The sequence below is a fragment of the Dermacentor andersoni genome, chromosome 6 (genome assembly GCF_023375885.2).
Source record: "Dermacentor andersoni chromosome 6, qqDerAnde1_hic_scaffold, whole genome shotgun sequence".
NCBI classification, from domain to species: Eukaryota; Metazoa; Arthropoda; class Arachnida; order Ixodida; family Ixodidae; genus Dermacentor; species Dermacentor andersoni.
Genome location: NC_092819.1, coordinates 17,553,918 through 17,576,997, shown reverse-complemented (window position 1 = coordinate 17,576,997; position 23,080 = coordinate 17,553,918). Strand labels below are relative to the sequence as shown.

At 46.8% G+C, this 23,080-nt stretch overlaps 1 protein-coding gene and 1 non-coding gene across 2 annotated transcripts; both read left to right on the top strand.

The window, feature by feature from the left end:
- The first annotated feature begins 1,426 nt into the window (after positions 1-1,426).
- LOC126526595 (uncharacterized) lies at positions 1,427-19,019 on the top strand. Its single transcript, XM_072288610.1, has 2 exons — positions 1,427-1,457; positions 18,217-19,019. Exons 1-2 carry the CDS (start codon positions 1,427-1,429, stop codon positions 18,951-18,953), a joined length of 768 nt encoding a protein of 255 aa, XP_072144711.1. The 3' UTR covers positions 18,954-19,019.
- On the top strand, positions 5,092-5,164 carry TRNAS-CGA (transfer RNA serine (anticodon CGA)). The gene has a single exon. It is a non-coding gene; the product is annotated as a tRNA-Ser (tRNA).
- Positions 19,020-23,080: the final 4,061 nt, after the last annotated feature.

The window sequence follows — 23,080 nt, the reverse complement described above, 5'->3', positions numbered from 1 at the left end:
ATTTTAGCGCATATAGTTTTCCATCAGTAGGTCTTGCAAAACGCAGACAGAAAAACATGTAAGCTTCCCGCTTGCCGCTTCAAACAAATAAAACATATCTTCCCCATTCGGCGCCCTGTAATCAAATTTACTGGAAGCACTCCTATAGAAAAAAAAAAGACTGCAGTGCAACATTCCATTCACGTTTCTGTCTTCCTCACGTAACAGAATGAGGAGTAATTGGTACCGGTTCTTTTATTGGGGCTGGACCTCGGGCGCCGAAAGCAGTTTTTGGCCCATACGCCTCGTGAAATTTTGTTTCCAGTCCATGCTTAACAAAAAGAAAAAGAAAGAAAAAAGGAGGTGCGGAAGCCTAATTAATGGCTACATAGTGGATATCTGGGCCATAGATATCTGGGCCAGCCCCCTCCGGAGTTTTCCGGGGGGGGGGGGGGGGCGATGTGCACGCACACACGCACACACGCACGCACGCACACACGCACACACGCACACACACACACACACACACACACACACACACACACACACACACACACACACACACACACACACACACACACACGTCGACTATCATCAGAAATGATGAAAACCTGGGACAAACCGTAGCTTCAAGAAACAGCAGCGTATGAATCCATCTCTGAGTCCTAGCCTACGTTCTAGCATTTATGGCATCGATCGAACCCTCATGCTAGCGTGCGGGACGTGGCCGCCCAGGTACCAATTTCCAAGTCATCAGTATGGAGGATTCTAAACGACGGCCTTCCACCCGTACCACCTTAACCAGCACCAATGCTTGGAAGATACCTGTAGAATCATCTAGATTTCTTGAATTGGGTCCTCGCAAAAGCCGATGAGTCACCGGACTATTTGAGTAACATCATGTGCACAGATGAAGCCAATTTTCCCAGAAACGCCCAGGTAAATTTGCATAATGCACACTATTGGAGTAACTACAATGCAGACTGGATAAAGCGCAATCGGCACCAGTTCAATGTGGGGTGCGGAATTTACGCCGGTGCTAAAAATCAGTCGCATCTTTTTCGATCACACACTGACTGGACAGCGTTACGTGGACGAAATGTCACGTCTTCCACTTCTGTGGTATCAGCAAGATGCATGGGGCTCCAGCGCACAGCAGCAGCCGAGCACGAAACTGGCTGTATGCGACTTTTCATGCGCACTAGATTGGAAGACATGGGCCTGTAAACTGGCCGGCTAGGTCACCTGACCTCTTTTCACTCGATTTCTTTCTTTGGGGTTATGTGAAAGGTCGTGCTTACATGATTGAGACGGACATCAGATTAGCTCAAGACAATGATAACGGATGTCTGCTGTAGAATTCGAGTGTCGGTCATCAAGAAAGCCACTGAAGAGGTAATGAAGCGGGCTCAGAACTGCATAGCTGCAGAAGGACACCTATTCGAACATGTCCTCTAAACAGCAGCTGGTGTTCAACGGTGCTGACGAATTCACAGATAATAAGGGCACACTGAAATTTGATGGTCTTTTTTTTTTCTGTCGTTTTTTGTGCAGCCGTCCCGATTGCCCATTCAGCTCATTTAGAAGTGGTACATTTACTTTCTTGAACACATTGGTTTTGTCTTTTCTCTACATGTGGGTCGCTTCAAGCTCTGTTTACTCACTTTTATTTTTTTTGCCACGAGCTTGTTTTTGCAGCAGGTACACACTCTCGAAAAATAAAACCGTAATTTTAATTTGACTTTGGTCCGAAGCAAGTTTCTGGCACGAAGCCATATAGCTGCGCGAGCACTCTTTCGATGCGGTGCGAGCAGAGCCAGGATTTTGAAACATTCTATCCTATTGCAATGCCTTTCGCATTCCGTCCGTGGTCAGAACGGCGCTTCGGCCGCGTTATAAAGGGGCTTTTGTTTTCAACGTGATCAGCCAGCTTGGAGAAAAGGATAAGTGTGACGTAGAAATGAGGAAGGAATAGTTGCGAAGCCGCGAAACCTGCTGTTGATGCTCCTTCCGTGCCATTATCAAGGGGATGCGCTATCTCTTGGGGTTTGCGACAGGCAATTCAGTTACGTTCAATCAGTTTATTTGAGGGCGCTGCTTTATGATGCGGGTGGGAGCGCAGTCACGTGGTATTTTTCATATTTTGCGAAGTTTGTTTGCCAGTCGGGAAAAATTGCACCTAATTAGTACGTCGCTGAAAACACAGCAGTTAGATGTCGTTTGGGGGTGTCTGGAGATGCCTACAGATGCCTCATTTACACCTTGCTAATCAAAACAGTCCTTCTCGAATTAGCTAAATAATTGCAACTGTCAAATTAAATTTCAAAAACGAAAGAATTACTGGTGGCTACTTCGCTGTACTGGAAACAATATGCACTAGGTTTTCTTCGAGTAACGCAACTGCTCTTTCTTTAAAGGGCCCCTCACCAGGTCTGGCAATCTTGAGCTGACAAGCGCAGAGCATGCATTGCGCAATAACAATCGTGTCTGCTAAGTATTACATCGGTACGCGCCGCGGAATGATGATGATGATGATGATGATGAAGCCTCAGTCAATGGCACAAACCCACTGAGGGGGATAGGCCACGAATCGGGTGGTAATATGATTCAATAAATAAATAACCCGAAAAAAGAAAAGAAAACAAATAATCCAAGATGCAAAATGAACTATGAATACATGAGATAAAGTATTGATCAATACTATAGTAAGCCTTGCGTTGATAGGAATGTTAAAAAAAAAAGGTTTTCAATTTTCGTGTCCGCAGTGTGACGTCGCTCGTGGTGACACGTGACTTCGAGAATTATTCAAGACAACATCTGTCATCTGTGCGGTCTGTTGCTTGAATTGACGAATTGAAGTTTAGAGAAATAATAAAACACACAAACGGAATGTCTGCGTGTTTTTTGTTTTACTTCGCACCGAAGCAAGAAAGATGTACTTCCGCTTCGTCTGCTTGTTCCCACGGTCGTGCGGTCATGTGCGCAGGTACCGAAACTATGTTTTTTTATGCCGTGTTCCAGTGCCGTGATGATGCTTTGCGATCCTCTTGTTCTGCCTCAGTATTCGTGTAGCACTGAATTATACCGCTAGTCATGTTTCCTTGTGCACAGGGCGCAAAATCGTGCGCTGCGCGAACGAGACAACGGCTCGCGCGCGACGCCGAAAAAAAAAGGGGGGGGGGGGGGGAGGAGCAAAAAATATGAAGGTGGGGCCTGTGATGCATGCGTCACGCGATCCTCGAGGTCCGGTGCGGGAGAACGCAGGGAAGGAATTTTGCTTGCGTAGGTTAGACGGCGCAAGTGGAGAGAGCGTCTTGCTTGGCAGTGGAGCCCGCCTGCTGAAATCAGGGGTAATATTTCTATCTCGGCTACTCATGAGCCGATATGAAAAATTTTTGCGGCAAAACGCTCCCTAGAGGACACGTAACAACTTCCAGCGTATAACCAAAATTTGCTATGGGGCCTGGTGAGGGGCCCTTTAAGTCTTGGTGCATGATAGTTGGGGCACCCTGTATGATTCACTCAGTAACCGAAACGAGGCCAAGCCGGATTCACTCGAAATCAGAATCAACAGCAGTCACGCGCAGGAGCGCTTATATTCGGGCTCACAGAAAACGAAAAAAAAAAAAAAAACGAAGAGAGAGAGGCTGCAGTTTTGCCGGTAAGGCGAAGCAGTACTAGTGATAGCGAAATATACGATAATTATACGAAGGAAGATTACGCCACCGATAGACGCCAAATGCTTGGCGCTGGGAGAGGACTCAGGCCGTGAAACTGAACTGTCTCCAACTACCAGGTCTTGTGGATTCTCTTATAAGGCCGTCACTTCAGTGAACAATTCTTCGAGGTCACACGAAGTTTCCTCAAGTGCAAGACATATATATATATATATATATATATATATATATATATATATATATATATATATATATATATATATATATATATATATATATATATGTCTTGCACTTGAGGAAACTTCGTGTCATATATCTATATTGATATATGACACGATATATATTCGTCGCATATATATATATATATATATATATGCGAAATGCGAAGGTTGTGGGTTCGGTTCCCACCTGCGGCAAGTTGTTTTTTCATCCACTTTAATTTCCATTAATTTATCGCTTCCTTATTTCATTTATTAAGCACAAGTAATTTCCCCTATGTTGTCCTTGGTGTCAGTGTTTGTTGGCTTCTTATGATATGACTAATAAAAAAAATCGGGCCCCTCGGTTAACCCCCTTTCTTCTCGTTCATTACATAACGAGGGTCTCGAATCCGGCTACATTGATGCCTTCAGGTAGCATATGTGGGTTTATTGACCAGTTAGTTGCCTTCACCCAAAAAAGATCACGTTCTCGTGACGCCTGTGGCAAAAAGGACGTTCCACGTCCGCCGCCCAGGTCTGTGAGTAGTGGCGCTGGCTAACACTCCCAGGGTTCTACTAGGACACATAAATACTGTTACGTTTCGCCTACGACGCGCGGTATAGCCGGCGCGGATGCAACGGACGCCGGGGCTTCATTCAAAGCGGCGGACATTTTGGCCCGTTCAGCGCTGCCGAAACGCCTCCCCGCCAAGCGCGTCCAGGCATGTTTCAATGCCACGTGTATTCGTGTGTGCGTGTGTGTGTGTGTGCATGTTGGTGCCCACGCTTGTCAAAGCGCGGCAGCCGGGGAGAGGAGCTCCCCAAGTGTGAAGCGAGGAGGTCTGACCGGCGCCGGCCCGGCGGATGCGTCACTACACTCGTCTCAACGTGTCTCTCAGCGTGTCCGTGCCCCGCCGTCACGTGCGCCTCTGACGAGGCGTTCCTTCTTGCCCTCGACTCCGAGAGTATAAAAGCAGCTGCCCCCGGACGCCAAGAGAGAGGCTCCGATTTCTTCTGTCGAGTAACGTGCTCTCCCGTCTCTCCACTTCGGTCGACCTGACCGGCCGCTCTTTTGCGATGCTAGAATAAACAAGTTGTTCTGTTAGCAGTCGACTCATGCTTTGCCAGGACCTAAGGACGCTTCCAGTTGTGCCCCAGGCCGCCAGGCCAACGCTACCCTTGGGGCTTGCGACCCATTTGCAACAATACCCGAAGAAAGTGGATGGGGAAACAGCGCCGCGGTAGCTCAATTGGTAGAGCATCGCACGCGAAATGCGAAGGTTGTGGGTTCGTTCCCCACCTGCGGCAAATTGTTTTTCATCCACTTTAATTTCTATTAATTTATCGCTTCTTTATTTCATTTATTAGGCGCAAGTAATTTCCCTTATGTTGTCCTTGCAATGGTGTCAGTGTTTGTTGGCTTCTTATGATATGACTAATATATATATATATATATATGGGGCTTGGAAAGCTGGTCGGGCCCCAGCCCCCCTCTCCCTCCCCTTCGCCCCTGGAAAAATAAACTTTCCGCCTATGGTCTCCCCGATTCAGTCTGGGTACATAGACAATATCTTTTCCCTAACACTGTTGTTCATATTAACGTCCAACGATTGCCTTGATTCCTTTTCTCGGAACATCGATTGGCTTACCTGGTGCTGGTGCAGCTTTTAAGAGAGACACGCTTACTCACGTCGGGAGAATTCATTTTTTTCAATCAGTGCATTTAGAATATTTGATATTTTTTTCTCTTACATATATGTCGGGGATATATATGTCTATGTACCCTTAGATATGCCTCGAAGTACATTGCTCATCTGCATCCCTTCGCGCCACGCAGTTAATAAACCTGGTTTATTTCACTATAATATTGTTTTCTTTGATCATTGTCCCTGATGAATATTCTACCAGCAAGAAACGCGCGTAAAATGACACGATATCAACAGAATTTTCTTGCGTAGCTTCATGTTGCAGAAAGGCGGCTTCTGTGGCAAAAATGACGAGTTGCTTTTAGAAAACAATGTTAAAAATAACAGTTCACCTGGCTGAAACTACAATTGGTACCAGCTGACAAAACTCGCGGGCGCACCTAAGCAACTAAAGCCACAAAGAATTTTACCGCGCAGACTTTCTTCATGCTTTCTGCGAGAAAAACTGGGCGTCCGCCAGCGTCCGCGCAACGAACGCGAACTCACTAGCAGAGTGAGAAGAGCAAGGCGCAATAGACCAGGACAGGACGGGACTTCTGTTCTTCTTCTGTCCTGGTCTACTGCGCCTTGCTCTTTCCATTCAGGCATGAACCAACTAGCCCAAGCAAGAGTTTTACTTACTCACTAGCAGACGACGCACTTGACGACAGCTAAACTGAAAGCGTCACATTGTATAACCCATGCTTCATATATGTATACGAAGCAAAAAGGTGTCAATATAAATTAGCAGTTGAAATAAAGCAGCATTATAAGAGCTTACCGGCGCAATCGGTCTCAGCGCCCTCAGCGAAATTACGTTGAATATGCCGCGAAGCTAGTCTCCGCCCCAATGAATTGATGGTTGAATGGATGGAATGGAAGGTAGGAGCGTCCCCTTTGAAACGGGGTGATGGCAGTTTCCACCATGCTCAGCTTTTTATTTTTGTTGAACTGTGTTGTAAGTTATTAAAATTCGCCATTTTCTTTAAATACTTCTCCCTACACTTTTAACGTTATGTCACCTCTCTGCTTTTGAGACACCAATTTTCCAATCGCTTTTTGCTAATTTCGATCTCATATTTATTTACATGACTATTGTTATCTCTAAACCCTAGGACCCCAGGAAGCGTGACTCTGCCTGCATCGACATCGGGATGGATACCATCACATTTTAGTGTGAGGGGTTCTATTGTTTCTACAGATTTACTACTTATGTCCAGGAAGGCTAAAAACAGAGGTCTATTTTCCGCCTTAGCTATTTCTGTGCACTGGGTAAGTACGAACAGGCTATCATCTAAGCGCCTACCACTTCTGAACCAGCTCTTAAGTTCTCAGAGTATTCTATTACTTTCTACCCATGACTGCATTTTTAATTTCACCGCCTGCATCGCCAGCGTATATATAACTGATGTTATCGTAATTGGTCGGAAGGATTTTATGTTCGTCTTATCGCCTTTCCCTTTATAAATCAAATTCATTTTACTCTGTTTCCAGCTGTGCGGAATTTGCTTATTTGTTATGACTACCTCCAATGCTTTTATCAGCGTTTCCTTGCTTCTTGGGCCAAGTTCATTAATTAACTTGATTGGAATTTCGTCTATTCCTGCGGACGTGCATTTTGGAACGTTTGCTTCTGCCTTTTTCCAGTTAAGATTGGTCAGTTCCAAGTTGTTTTCTATTGTGCTATCCTGTGTTGCTCCCTCATTTGAGGCGATTACCCTATCGTCTTTCCTAAATGACTCAGCTATAACTGAACCAATGTAGTTCACAGCGTCATCTCCCTCTAAACATTTTCTCTCGGCATCGTGAATCTGTTCGTGCTTTCTGTGATTCGCTTTACCCAGCCAGCTTATATGGTTCCAGAATTTTCTTGACCCCCCTTTAGTTGCATCGCGAACTTAGCCAGCAATCAGAGGACTGCTTTATTTTAGCCTGAACGAGGACCTGCACTTGTTTCCTTTGTCGATAAGATTCCCATTTCTGGCCTATTTCCTCTTCAGATAACTGTGCCCTCTTTGCTTCTCTGTGTTCCAGTGATGCCAACCGTCGTTGTTCGATGACCTCCCTAATTTCCTTATTCCACCAGCTTCGTGGGTTCCTCTTTCCTCTGCAGCGGTTTACTCCTTTTACTTATCTTATTTTTGTACTAATGAGTAGTTCTAACTGATTATAATCCCACTTTTCCATGGGATGTTTCTCTATTGCTTCCTCTATGAAAGCCGCTATTTGCGCTATTTGTTCGTCATTTAATTTTGCGTACTCTTTTTGACTTCCCTGCATTTCTCTTTTGAGCAGGGAAGTCAAAATCCACTTCAGTTCGATCACAGCGCCCTTGCACAATTTTTCCACACTCGGCACCTCAGCGTTGTGCATGGATGGATGGATGGAGCGGCCTCTTTGGAACGGGATGGTGGGCTGCGCCACGAAGAAAAAAAAAGGACGCTATCAACTCCCACAACCAAATTTTCTGACCCCCTATTGCGAACTTTGCTTTTGTACGTCTCCGTTTTTTGTCGTTTGCCTACTTCTCTTCCACCAGTCTTCCAATCGCCTCTTACTAATTTCTATTGCGGACATGTTTACTTTTCCCCTGATCTCGCTGAATCCAAGGGCTTCAAGGAGGCCAGTGGTGCCTAAATCGACCGCTGGGCAGACGTCTGCGCATTCTAATAAAACTTGCTCCATCGTTTCCCTAGCTTTACCGCCGCAAGAACATGCTTCTTCTTCCTTCTTATATCTCGCTTTATAGGTGCGTGTTCTAAGGCTTGTTCTCGCTTCGAAAAGCAATGAGCTTCCCTTTGAGTTATCATGAACTGTTTCTTTCCTAATTTCGTTTTTTCCTCTTAAGTAGTTACTCACGGCAGGCTTCTTTTCCATTGCCGCCGCCCATGTGGACAAATTCGATATGTCATTTTACATCTTACGTGAATTTGTTACGTGGGTTACAAGGGTTCTGCAAAGCTGTATTTCCATATTACAATTTTTTTATATATATTCATGTGTAACATATCAATTTTGTCCGCTTTAGATGTGCTATTAGATGCAATTCACAGAATTGTATTATCATTTTTCGTTGTTGAGTTACAGAGTTGTAAACTTGATAGTTTCGTTTTTTGCAAATTTTCGATTTTTGCCAATTTTTAATAAAAAGTTGACTACCTAACTAAACAATTCGAAACCGACAGTCACTAGATTTGAAGTTTTTCTTTTAAATGCAACAAACCTTGTCAAATTTGGTGCAGTGGTTGCCCAGAAAAACGAGTTCTCCTTTTACGTGTATTTATGTAGGAGCGCCCGAGCTAAAGCTTAAGTGCTGTCAGTGCGTTTCTTTTGCGTGCATCGTGCGAGCTCCTGATAGCAGACGACATAGCGCTGCGCTTTGCCAACTCATTTACGCTTGCGATACCGCCTGTCGGCTGAGAATGAAAAAGAATGACGCCACCAATCTGGCCGCTCACGTTTACGTGAGCGGCCAGATTGTGGCGCAAAGCTCAACCACACAAACACAAAGCTAATTACTATATTCTGCTTAGCTGCTGGTGCAAATTTTCGACAGCAGCGTAATCGTGTTCACAATTACACCGCTGCCACAAATTTGCACCAGCAGCGAAGCAGGGTATAGTGGGTTGCTGCAGTTTTAGCTCTGTGTTTGAGTCTCTAATAAATTACTTCTGCATTTCGTAAACGCGCGGTACACATGTTTATACTTCAGAACTTGCCGTATAATATTTAATTTATATTTTATATTTATTTAGCTAGCAGAAACCTTCCGCAGTACCTCGATTAGCTCGTCATATAAATGACGTACACTTCAGAGGTGGCACCCTCTCATCTCTTGGTCGTGTCCTTCCCTTCTTCCACCACCGGCTTGGGAGTGGCACATTTAGTGACGTAAGCGGCAACACGAACTGTTCGTATTTCGAACAGTTATACGATTCGGCCCCTGCTGAAAAGCAAGGTGACGTCATTTTGTTCTTGAAGGCGCGAAATTTGTTTTGGTGGACTGCCATTAGAGCTGTATATTCAAATGCCCCGCCATTCGACTTGACCGTTTCGAGCTTTCAGCGCGGAAAGCAATGCAGGAAAAGGCCATCCGTACGGGTGTCGAAATCGCACCAGTGCACACAGCATACTTTCTTTGGAGGCCGACGAAAGCTTTAGGTGTGGAGTGCTGGTCCTATGGGCGTCTTGCGCTTGACGATGGATGGATGGATGGATGTTATGAGCGTCCCCTTTGGAACGGGGCGGTGGCTTGCGCCACCAAGCTCTTACTACTATGCTGCCTAATATCCTACCTATGTTCACCAATGATAAAAAAAAAAAAAAAACCACTATGAACTACCACGTCCAAATTTTCTGATACCCTATTGCGAACTGTGCTTTTGTACGTCTCCGTCTTTTGTCGTTTCCCTACTTTTCTTCCACCAATCCTCCAATCGCCTCTTACTGATGTCTATTGCGGACCTGTTTGCTTTACCACTGCTCCCGCTGAACCCAAGGGCTTCAAGGAGGCCAGTGGTGCCTAAATCGACCGCTGGGTAGACGTCCTCACATTCTAATAAAATATGTTCCGTCGTTTCCCTAGCTTTACCGCAGCAAGCACATGTTTCTTCTTCATTCTTATATCTCGCTTTATAGGTGCGTGTTCTAAGGCATCCCGATCTCGCTTCGAAAAGTAATGAGCTTCCCTTTGAGTTATCATAAATGGTTTCTTTCCTAATTTCGTTTTTTCCCCTTAAGTAGTTACTCATGGCAGGTTTCTTTTCCATTGCCGCCACCCATGAGATTAATTCAGCCTCTCTGACTTTCCGCTTGACCTTCTTTGTTGCTGTGTTGCCCACCCCACAGGCCGCATACTTGCTGGTAAGCTTCCTAGTTCTTTTCCTCCACTGTGAATCAATGTTTTGCCTGTACAGATACCTGAACACTCTCCCAGCCCATTTACTTTCCTCCATATTCCTCAGCCGTTCTTCGTACTCAATTTTACTGCGGGCTTCCCTCACTTCAAAACTAGTCCAGCCCATATCCCCTTGCACAGCTTCATTTGTAGTCTTCCCGTGAGCGCCCAATGCGAGGCGACCCACTGACCTTTGGTTCCCGTCGAGTCCTGATTGTACCCCTGATTTAAAGCAAACAACCGCATTTCCAAAAGTAAGTCCTGGAACCATTACCCCTTTCCACATACCTCGGAGGACCTCGTACCTATTGTATCCCCATAGCGCTCTGTGCTTCATTATGGCTGCATTTCTCTTCCCCTTGACTGTTATGGTTTTTTCCTGTGTTTCCATATATCCGTTGCCTTCGTTTATCCATATACCAAGGTATTTATATTCTGTTACCCGAGGTATTTCTTGGCCCTGTATCTCCACTGTCTGTTCACTGTTTTCATTGAATACAATAACACCTGATTTTCTAACACTAAATTTCAAACCTAACTTGTTGCCCTCCTGTCCACAGATATTAGCCAGACGTTGCAAATCACTTTGCTTGTTTGCGAGCAACACAATGTCGTCCGCATAAAATAAACCTGGGAGTTGCTGCTCTATTACTGTACCTGCCTGTTTGTATGAGAGATTAAACCCGATATTACTCCCTTCTAGCGCCCTCTCCATCCTCACCATGTACATCATAAACAGCAGCGGGGATAAAGGGCACCCCTGCCTCAGTCCCTTGTTGATATGAACTTTCTCCGCGCTCCTCATCCCTTCCCATTCAACGCAAACAGTATTTTCTAGGTAAATCTCTCTCAAGAGCTGTATACAATCGTTACCTAAGCCTTCCCCTTCCAGAATATCCCACAAAATGCTGCGGTCTACGTTGTCGTATGCTCCTGTAATGTCCAAAAAGGCTACATACAACGGTCTGCTTTCTGCTTTTGATATTTCAATACACTGAGTAAGAACAAACAAGTTATCATCCAAACGCCTACCTATTCTAAAGCCATTCTGAAGCTCTCCCAAAATGCCATTATTTTCTGCCCATGCTTGAAGCTTTAATTTCACTGCCTGCATTGCTAGCCTGTATATTACCGATGTAATGGTCAACGGTCTATACGAGTGAATTCTGTCTTTCTCCCCCTTACCTTTATAAATTAAATTCATTCTACTTTGTCGCCAACTGTCTGGTATTCGTCTATCTTTTAAAGTTTTTTTCAACTGCTTTCACGAGAGCTTCCTTACTTTTTGGTCCCAGTTCATTTATCAGCCTAACGGGAACCTCGTCTAGCCCTGTGGCTGTGCGCTTAGGAATTTTCTCTTCCGCTTTCTTCCAGTTTAAATTTGTAAGCACTAGCTCCTTTCCCCCTTGGGTCTCTTTCATGCTCTTTTTTTCTTCAAATACAACCTTGTCCTTGCCTTGGAAAGATTCGGCTGTTACTTTTTGGATGTAATTTATTGCTGCTTCTCCTTCCAGTCTGTTTTCATCTTCGTCTAGGATATGTTGTTGTATTGTTGTTGCCTTCCTGCCTAATAATTTTATGTGATTCCAAAATATTCTAGGTGCAGCCTTCTTTTTCTCACGTATTTCTGACAACCAACGTTCACTTTCACCTTTTAATTTTGCTTGCACCAGTATTTGAACCATGGACTTTTTCTCCCGGTATATTTCCCATTTACTGGTTACTTCATCCTGTGGCAACTGCGCCTTCTTTGCCTGCCTGTGCTCTCGAGATGCTTTCTGTCGTTCGGCGATGGCTTCTCGTATCTCCTTGTTCCACCAGCTTTTCGGTTTCTTTTTTCCTTTCCAATGAACATGTTGTTTCTCTTTCCGTATTTCTGTCGTTACTACACTTAGAAGCTCACCATATTCCCACCCCTTACTTGGCAACTTGCCAATTTCTTCCTCCACTCTAGTGACTATATTTGCTATTTGTTCAGCGTTCAAATTTGGACTGGCCATTTTGCTTTCGTTGCTCTCTTTCCCAACTACATATCCCATTTTCAAAATGATGCGTTTATGGTCACTCCCTATGCTGCTAAACCCTTCCTCATCGATGACCATTTCTCTCAACTTATCATGAATTCCTTCTGTCATCAGACAGTAATCAATGGTCGATTGCCGGTTTCCCACTTCCCACGTGATCTGTCCTTCACACTTAGGCCCTGTATTCACGATCACGAGATTATGTTGCTCGCAAAGGTCTAGCATTGACTTCCCGTTATTGTCGGTATAGCCGTCTAAATCCTGTATGTGGGCATTCATGTCACCTAATAGGACTATCTCAGCACCATTCCCGAAACCCCTGATATCAGCGCTTATGCATTCCACTAACTCTTTATTCTTCTCTGTGCAATTTATTCCGGTCCACAAATACGTAACTCCAAGCCAAGTTTCTTTCCCACTCATTGTACCTGATAACCAAAGATGCTCTTGACATTGTGAATTTACTCTTTTCCATTTGGCTCCCTGATGGATGAGCATTCCGACTCCCCCTCCCTTTCTTTCCGACTTAGTTCTGTTGCACCCTTCCCATACATAATTCCCAATAACTGGCGGCTCTTCTGAGTCTCTAAGGTGCGTTTCTGTAACCGCATACACCCCTATTTGTTCTCTATGTAACTGCTCCTCAATCTCTGCCCACTTTTCCTTTCTTCTGCCGCCCTGCATGTTTATGTAGCCTATTGCATGGCGAGCTCTTGTTCTTGTTTTCCTCCTTTTCCTGTTATCGACGGCGATGCTCTTCTGATGTTCCCCTAGGGGACCTTCTTTATTACTACCTACTCTGACCTCCTGAGCGCCCGCGGGCCCCCTAAAAAAGCAACAGCGCGACCCCCAAGTCGCCAGCCCACTTCTCGTGCTAGCCTGTAATTGAAGTGGATCCCATCTCGTTTAAAACCACCACAACTTCTCACTTCCCTGTTTACCTCGACAACTTCAAATCCTTTCTCTCGGCTCATTTTCCATATTGCCTCATTGGCAGCCATTACGGCTCTTTGTACATGACTGTCACGCACAGGCACCTCCGGCACCGTGCACACCACGATCTGCACCTGAGGGGATAGCTCGCGCAAGTCGTCCACCCCCTTCGCCAAGCGCTGGGCTAGTCCTGGCCCTTTCCTGTTCAGGACGTCATTTAGCCCACCTGCTACTACGACAAGGTTGCGCACGTGGGCATTTTCCGTGAGCTTTTCTTTTACTCGCTCCATGACAGAACCCAGTGTCTGCCCTGGAAATGTCCCTACCGCCACTCTTTTGTCGCCTTTCACCCTCTCCACAATTGCTTTTGAGCACCCAGCCATGTTTGAGTCGCCAGCGATAATCACTCTTTCATTCTCTCCTACCTCTCCCTGCTTACCGGCTTCCTGTGGCTGCAGCGTCGCCTCACTCGGGGCGTGTTGCGCTGCTTCGCTATAGCTACGCCGATTCACCGGCGGCGAGCTGGCGACCGCTTGCTTTGGCTCCCTGCCTTCCACTTTGCCCTCGCTTTGGTGCCCTGACCCGACATTGTCCGCTGCCCGAGTCTCAAGAGCGTCGAGCCGCCTTTGCAGTTCGGCGCTCCGTTCTTTCGCCTCCCCAAGCTCGGCCACAGTCCTCACCAACTGCGCGGCCTGGGCCGCCTCCACCTTCACGAAATTTTCAACCTTCGCCTCCAGTGCTACCCGCTTCTCCTGCTCCTCCCTCAGGTTTGCCTTAAGCTCTTCAAACTTAGCCGCCCAATTCCCTTCCAGTTTTTGGACGGCTTCCCTGACGCCCTCGCACGACCTGCACGTGAAGCTAGACCCCACCGCGTCTGCTAAATTCTGGAATTTAGTCTCGTCGAGGAAGCACCAGCGCAGGCACTCGTCGCACTGCACTTGCTCCCCGTCCCCCGCGGCCTTCACGTTTTTCGATGTCATCGCTAGGCCTACGTCCCTAGACCCAACGAGCAAGTTCGCCAAATCACTCACGCAAACCCGACCACGACCGCTATCCCAAACAAAAACAAAGAATTATCACTCCCTACTCCATGTAAGAATCCGAAGAGCTAGCTGAAAGAAATACCCCCTAGGCCTAACGGGGGATCCGCCAGACCTAGACAAAGCCGGTACGTTTCCTACTCCTACCAAAAATTCAAAATTTCAAAATTTGCGCCCCTACTCCATGCAAAAGAAAACACTTCAAAACACTAGCTAATAAAGATAAAAGAGTACTTAGCTACGAACGAAGTCGCTGAAGCCTCGTCCACAGGAGCGTCCGCGAGCCACGACCAACCACCACGGCGACCACCACGCTGTCGCTGGTCTACTTTGAGGTATAGTAGCGGCGCCTGGTGGCAGCGCGCCGAACGTTACCAGCTTGGGTAGTATTGAGCCCTGCCCAGCGTTGCCATCTGGTGAAATTGGCCACCAGATTTCGGAAATCTGGTGAAAATGTAGAGCTCCTGGTGGCCAGTCCAACAAACTACTACACCAGACAAAATCTGGGAATATCTGGGGAAAGCCACTCTACCGAAATTACCGTCTACCCGCGCTGCTCATCCAAACATTTAACACTAGGTAGCGCCTGCGGCCGCCACGATTCTAAGGCCTATATTTGTATTTGTTTATTCCTCATGAAATCCCTGTGTTCCTGTGCTACCGCTAGAGTACAGTGAACTATAAAGCTTACTGTAGCTAAGGTTTGTGCTAGCGTGTGATGCTAGCGCTAGGTTTCAACGCACGTATCTTTATAAGTCGTTTCAATAGATGGCACCGGCTGTTCTAGTGGAGGAATGAATTTACCGTGGGAAGCGCGGGAAGAGCAACGCCGGGCCATCGGCAATGCGTCAAGTGGCCAGCCAACACACGTGCTGACGCTCCGCTCGTTTCGCTGTCACAAAAACCTGTTGCGCAGGCCGTCTTCGACGGGAAACTTCCTGAGGATTCTGCAACATTCTGGGCTAGAATTTTGAAGTTTAAAAATGCCATGGGGGAAAAGCCCTACCAGGACCTTGCATTGTATGCACTGGCATGTCTTTCTTGCCCAGTGTCGAATGCAGCGTGTCTTCAGTCAGGTCACGTGTGTTAAGACGAAGTACCTGCAGGAACAAAATGTTGCTGAAAACTTTGGATTCCATTGTACGAATTCGCACAACGTTGGCCTCCAGAGAGGGGTGTTGCGTGAAGTTCACTATCACAGACGATATGCTACGCAGGTTTCGTTCAGGCATCTACGATGCTCCAAGCGATGATTACAGGCTCCTCATCATCACAGACGATATGCTACGCTGGTTTCATTCAGACATTTACGATGCTCCAAGGGATGATTAAAGGCTTCTCATCGTGATATTATATTCATAATAAAATGAGTGCTTGACGAATGTTAATTCTTGGCCATTTTTGTGCATTTTAAGACAATTTTATTTTCTGGTGAAATCTGGGGAAACTTTAGCGAGTTTCTGGTGTCGTGCCGGCTTTCCAATCTGGCAACGCTGGCCCTGCCCGCCCTGCCTGTGGCGAAGCACATTTCTTGCCCGAGTTTTGCGTCGATTAGCGTTTTTTTTTTTTTTTTCTACCCTGTTGCGAGTGCGAAAAGGCTCGTCACTTCTCACAGACCACGCCGACTACGCTGCGAGCTCGCCGCAGCCTATAGTTTAACGAAAACGGACTCTCCGTGAGACGTAATGCTGGAAGCAGAAGGAATCGGCGACGCCGATCCGGAGAGACCTAGCTCAGCCTCGAAAAAGCGTCACCGTCGTCACTTTTGCGTCGTGGGCTGCCATGAACATGAAGGCCTGAATCCCAACATCAGATTCTACCGTTTTCCTTCAAGGCCTCACGAAGCGGAGCGTCGGGCGCGCTCATAGCTGCACTTCGTCGCGCTGTGTAAGCGAAACTTCGTGCCTTGCTGACTGCTTCGTCTGTCTTGAAGGTTGCTTGATTATCTGCGTTCTAAAATTCGGTCTTTTGCACCTACAATCCCGACGGCAGACCGACATAGCAGCAGGCATGGCTGATGATTCACGATTCGAGACCCGGCCACAACGACAATTAAACATTCGACCGGTGCGAAGTGGTACAAATGAGCACAAATGGTCGGGCTGATCGGTGACAATTCACTACCCCACTACGAGCAGCACAGGTTATAGAGTTAAATGTGCTCATCCTTGACCTAAATTAAGACAGCACGTTGAGGCAGCGTAGCAAGGTAGTATTGATTGCAGCACATGGATGTTCGAGCGCTGTCATTAAAAGCTACATCAAGCGAGCAGCGCACGATCGAGCTCGCGCTGCAGCGCGATTCGCACGTACGTTACTGCGAGCTCATATGCATTGCATCAGTTATTTATCAGTTATTTGCTAAATAGACAGATGGCCGCTACTACAGTGCAGGCATAACTACTTGTCTAGCGGCATGCAGTCAACAAAGATTGCAGGAGGCCCGCTGTTTCGCGGCATTTCGAAAGACTGCTGCCGTCGCGGCGCGTGCGATCGTACGCTCGAGCAGTTCGTACATCGCAGCATGCTGAAAGACCGCTGCCGTCGCGGCGCGTACCGTCGTGCGCTCGAGCATATCCGTACACATGATGTCTGCTTATCGCTGCTGTGAATTCATTTATAGCATGCATTTCCTCGCGTTTCTGCGACTGAATCTAGCAGCGTGCAAACCTTACCTGAAGTTCAACTTCGTACGCGACTGGCTCCACTTGCGATTGACACCGCGCTTAAACTTCGCCGCTTATTTCTTGAATGGTGTACGCGTATTCGGCGTTGCATAATTTATTGCCTTTACGCAGCGTGCCACCTCTGAAAAAATCTTCGGCGCCCGATATTCGCTGCAAGCCGTGGTACAACAAAACCGAAAGCGGCGGGTCCATATTGTAAACGTGCTTTCCGAAGCAGACGACCGAGCTTAGTACTACCCAGTTCACGACAGAGGACGCTTTTTAGCTCCAGTAAGCTGTTCGTACGGACGCTCCTGTGGTCGAGGCTTCAGCGACTTCGTTCGTAGCTAAGTACTTTATTATCTTTATTAGCTAGTGTTTTGAAGTGTTTTCTGTTGCATGGAATAGAGGCGCAAATTTTGAATTCTTGGTAAGAGTAGCAAACGTACCGGCTTTGTCTAGGTCTGGCGGCTCCCCCGTTAGGCCTAGTTGGTAGGAGGGACCTATTGATAGGCTTAGTTAATTCTTTCAGCTAGCTCCTCTGATTCTTACATGGGGTAGGGAGTGATAATTCTTTATTTTAGTTTGGGACAGCGGTCGAGGTCGGCTTTGCTTGAGTGATTTGGCGAACTTCCTCGTTGGGCCTAGGGACGTAGGCCTAGCGATGAAATCTAAGAACGTGAAGGCCGCGGGGGACGGGGAGCAAGTGCAGTGCGACGAGTGCCTGCGATGGTGCTTCCTCGACGAAACTAAGTTCCAGAATTTAGCAGACGCGGAGGGGTCTAGCTTCACGTGCAGGTCGTGCGAGGGCGTCAGGGAAGCCGTCCAAAAACTGGAAGGGAATTGGGCGGCTAAGTTCGACGAGCTTAAGGCAGACCTGAGGGAGGAACAGGAGAAGCGGGTAGCAGTGCAGGCGAAAGTTGACAATTTCGTCAAGGTGGAGGCGGCCCAGGCCGCGCAGTTAGTAAGGACCGTGGCCGAGCTTGAGGAAGAAAAAGAAAGGAGCGCCGAACTGGAAAGGCGGCTCGACGCGCTGAAGACGCGGGCAGCGGAGAAGGTCGGGTCAGGACAACAAAGTGCTGGCAAAAACTCAGAAAGTAGGGTAAAACCTACAGGCGAAGTGGGAGGCAGGGAGCCAGAGCAAGCCGTCCTCAGCTCGCCGCCGGTGAAACGGCGTAGTAATAGTGAAGCTGCACAACGCGCCCCGAGTGAGGCGACGCTGCAGCCACAGGGGCGCCAGCGGGCGCAAAGGGAGGGGCAGCGGACACAGGCTGCAGTCGAACGGTTTGCACGTAGAAGGGTCCTGGTGATAGGGGACTCCAATGTGGGGAGGGCCGAACAGGGCGTGATGGCGAGAGTGAAGGCGGACGGGCGAGTACAGGTGGAGGTGCAAGCGGGCAAGGGCATGGCGGAAGCCATGACCAAGGCGCGGGAAGTAGTTGGGGTCAGCACGGAGAGCGACAGCTTGGTCATTATGCCTTCTGGGCTCAATGACGTGCTTAAGGGGAGAAGCCAGGACCTTGAGAGGCACATTGAGACTGGGCTGAGTAAGCTTAGAGAGGCCTCCGGGAGGGTGCATGTGACCATATGCCCTATCCCAGAGGTCCAGGGCCAGGCTTACCAGGTAGAAAGGAGGGTGGTTGAGGCCAATCGGGTCATTAGGAGTCTGAGCGGACGACGCGGGTACAGCGTGATGGAGGTCAACAGGGACGTGTACGGAACCGGCTTCCGGCCTTTTGTGCAGGATGGCATTCACTACAGTGGTGCCACTGGCAAAAGGATAGGGGGCAGGATGGGTCGCCAGGCAACAGCTTTTTTAGGGGGACCCAGAGCCCTGAAAGAAGCAGTGTAGGCGTGGACGATTCGAGGCAGGAGCCACAAACACGCAAACATCGGTACTGTAGGAGAGGTGACAGGAATAAGCGCAAGAGCCAAATTAAGTCAGACATAGGGTTCATTAACATGCAGGGTGGCAGAAATAGGCTAAAATGGGAGGAAATCGAGAACAACTAAGACAGGAGAACTTAATGGTTTATGGGTTTGTAGAGACACATCTTAGGGACATGGAACAACCGCCCTGTAACCCTGATTATGCATGGGAATACTGCAACAGAGTGCAGGGTAGCAGAAAGGGTGGGGGAATTGGAGCACTCATTCATAAAAATACAAATTGGCAAAGGGTCAAACAGGAATGCAAGGAGCATTTATGGCTAAAAGGAAAAGTAGCAGGGGCGAAAACACTTCTAGGCTTTGTATACCTTTGGACAGGATCAAATGCTAAAGAGGAAAACAAAAAAATGTTGGACTGTATAGCAGCGGACATCAATGAGCTAGGAAAAGGATGTGAAGTAATTGTATTAGGAGACATGAATGCGCATGTTGAAGATATGGATGGGTACACAGACTCCACAGGTAACATGCTGCTGGATATGTGTGAGAGGCTTAACTTAGTTGTCTGTAACTCTACTGAAAAGTGTGACGGGATCATAACATGGGAGGTAGGGGGTCGACACTCGACAATAGATTATTCGTTAATGTCACATAGGATGTACGATAGATTAGGAGCCATGATTATAGATGAACAGGGCTCCAGAAGTATAGGTAGCGACCACAAACGTATCAAGTTGAGTTTTAAGAGGGAAACTAAAGCACGAACGACGCGCGAGGAAACGCCAGGTGTGATTTTTTACTCAGAAGACCAAGTGGAAATAGCGGCCAAACAAATTGAAGAGGAAATATCAGAGGGTACTGAAACTGATTGGACTTACCCAAAGTTAATGAGACTATTTGAGCGTGAGCTAGGTAAGGCGCGAGTCAGGAAAACAAGGCAAGGGATACGAAAACTCAAGAGCTGGTGGGATGAAGAGGTTAAGAAGGCCATAAAGAAACGTCAGGAAGCCTCCAGGGAACACAGGTATTCCAAAAGTAAGGGAGAACCTGAAGCATAAGTAGAGAGGAAATGGGTAAACTACGTAAAATGCAAAAGGGAAGCATCCTATTTGATCAACGAGAAAATCAAGACAAAAGGGTCCCAATGGCTGTCAAAAATAAGCAATAAAAAGATAAACAGGCAGCTAGAAAATTCTGGCAACATCTGAACTCCTTGGGTAATAGGACAAGCCTAGAGCAGAGGTATATAGTAACAGCTCAAGGTACTCGGTTAGAAGGAGAGGAGGCAATGGAGCATATAGGAACCATGATGAGGGGAAAATTTACAAAACAGAGAAATGGTACATGCAGTACGTCGGAGAGGGATAGCCCGGTCAACCCACTGCTTTCGCTTGGACAAAAAGAGTGGGAAAGGGCTGAGAAGAGGGTACCAAGTAGCACATCGGCAGGCCCCGATGGTATTCCAATTACGTTAATAAAGAAATTGGGCCCGAAATCTAAGAAAGCATTGAGGGAGGTGGTGAGCAAAATGCTAGTGGATGGTAAAGTACCTGACGAATGGAGGCTAAGTAGGATGAGAATGATATATAAGGGAAAGGGGGACAAAGCTGACATAAATAACTACCGGCCTATAACAGTGACGTCAGTGGTTTACAGGGTGGTTATGCAGATTATAAAGGACAGACTGCAGGCATGGGTAGAGAACGAGGGGGTACTTGGAGAGCTACAAAATGGGTTCCGGAAGCATAGGAGGCTAGAAGACAATCTGTTCTCGCTAACACAGTGCATTGAAATAGCTGAAAAGGAACACAGACCCCTATGGCTGGCTTTTTTGGACATCAAGAGAGCCTATGACAGTGTACTTCAAGAGGGCTTGTGGGGCATTCTGGAAGAAACTTTAGGAGTGCAAGATGGAGTAACCAATTTCTTAAAAGATATCTATAAAGGTAACCGGGTGATTATACAATGGGAAAAGCAGGTTTCGGAGCCTGTAATGATTCGGCGGGGGCTTAGGCAGGGGTGCCCATTGTCACCTCTGATGTTTATGCTGTACCTACAAGGTTTAGAGGCCAAAATACTGCAAAGCGGACTCGGCTTCAACCTATCATTTTTCAAACTAGGAAAATTGATTGAACAGTCATTACCAGGACTGATGTACGCGGAGGATATTGTATTAATGGCTGACAATGCAGAAGATCTGCAGGAATTAATGGACATATGTGGTACAGAAGGAGACAGATTAGGCTTGAAGTTTAGCAAAGAAAAATCAGAAGTCATGATTTTTAATGATAACATTTGCGGCGAGCATAAGATACAGGAGGCCACGCTGGAGATAGTCGATAAATACAAGTACCTTGGGGTGTGGAAAAATAATGGCATTGAGTATCTGACAGAGTACGAAAAATATCTAACGACTAAAGGTAACAGAAGTGCAGCGATTATGAAGAGTAGGGCACTGTGGAACTACAATAGGTACGAGGTAGTACGAGGGATATGGAAGGGGGTAATAGTACCAGGCCTGACGTTTGCCAATGCAGTTCTATGTATTAGAACAGAGACCCGGCAACAGTTGGAAATTAGGCACCGTGGTGTGGGTAGGCTCGCTCTGAGAGCACATGGCAAGACACCAAATCTTGGAGTGCAGGGGGATCTGGGATGGTCTTCTTTCGAGGGCAGAGAGGCTAGTAGCAAGATAGCATTTGAGGAGCGATTGAGAAAAATGGGGGAAATTCGGTGGGCTAGGAAGGTTTTCAGTTACTTATACACGAGGAATGTTGACACGAGGTGGAGGAAGTGAACTAGAAAATTGACAAGCAAATACTTGGGCAGTAGCGGAGGGACAAGTAAGGAATCATCTGTCAAGAAAAAGGTTAAGGAGACAGAGAGGGGTATGTGGAGTACAGAGATGCAAACCAAATCGGCATTGGAGACATACAGGACGTTTAAGCAAGAAATAGCCAAAGAAAATATTTACGATAACTCTAAGGGAAGCTCATTGATGTTTGAAGCCAGGACAGGTGTACTGCGGACTAAAACGTACCGAGCCAGATACCAGGAGATAGATTTGGTGTGCGAGGCGTGTGGAGAGGAGGAGGAAACGGCTGAACACCTGATACTTGCTTGTAAACAACTTCACCCTGCAGTTGAATCTAACGGGGAACTATTCAAAGCTTTGGGTTTTAAAGACAGTGAAAGTAGAATAGACTTTGAACAGGTAGAAATAACTAAACGGAGACTATCTGATTGGTGGATAATATCAACGCAAAAGTAAAGGAGTAAATACATAGGTATGCATGCATATAGAACCATTAAAGGCTAGGTGGCGCGCGCCGCCGCCGCCCGATTCAAAGGGTTGAGCCTCAATCATCCATCCAACCATCCATCTTCAATGCAGGATAAATTCAATGGAAAAGAAGCATAGTGTGCAACTATATCGATACTGGAAACAGCAGATCAGGAAGGAAGCGTTTTATGATAACTCAAGAGGCAGTGCCCTACTCTTTGAAGCTAAATCAGGATGTCTTAGAACGCGGAGCTATAAAAAGAAATTTAACGAAGAAGAAGACACATGTACTGTGTGTGGTAAATATGTAGAAACAATGGAACATCTCATACTAAAAATGTGATGGTATCAAGCCCGATGTCGATGCGGCCACAGTCACCCTTCCTGAGGCCGTAGGGTTCAGAGATAATAATGGTCAGGTAAATAAATATGCGGTGGAAATTAGCAAAAGGCGATTGGAGGATTGGTGGCTCAAAAGCAGAGAGGTGACATAAGGTTAAAAGGGTAGGAAGACGTATTTAAAGAAAATCGAGAAATTCAAAACACGCAACACAGATAAAAATAAAAATAAAAGGCAAAATAAAAATGTGAGCATGGCGGCAACTGTCATCGCCCCGTTTCAAAGGAGACGCTCCTACCTTTCATCCATTCATTCGCAGCGCCACCTGGGCAATGCAAGAGCCCGATGCCAACCAGTTGCACGAAAACAACTAAACAACTGTCTGGCGGTCGTAATTCACTACTTTTGTCTGAGAGGTTAAGAAACGATGAAGCTACACGCGTCACCAAATACAGACAAGCGTAGA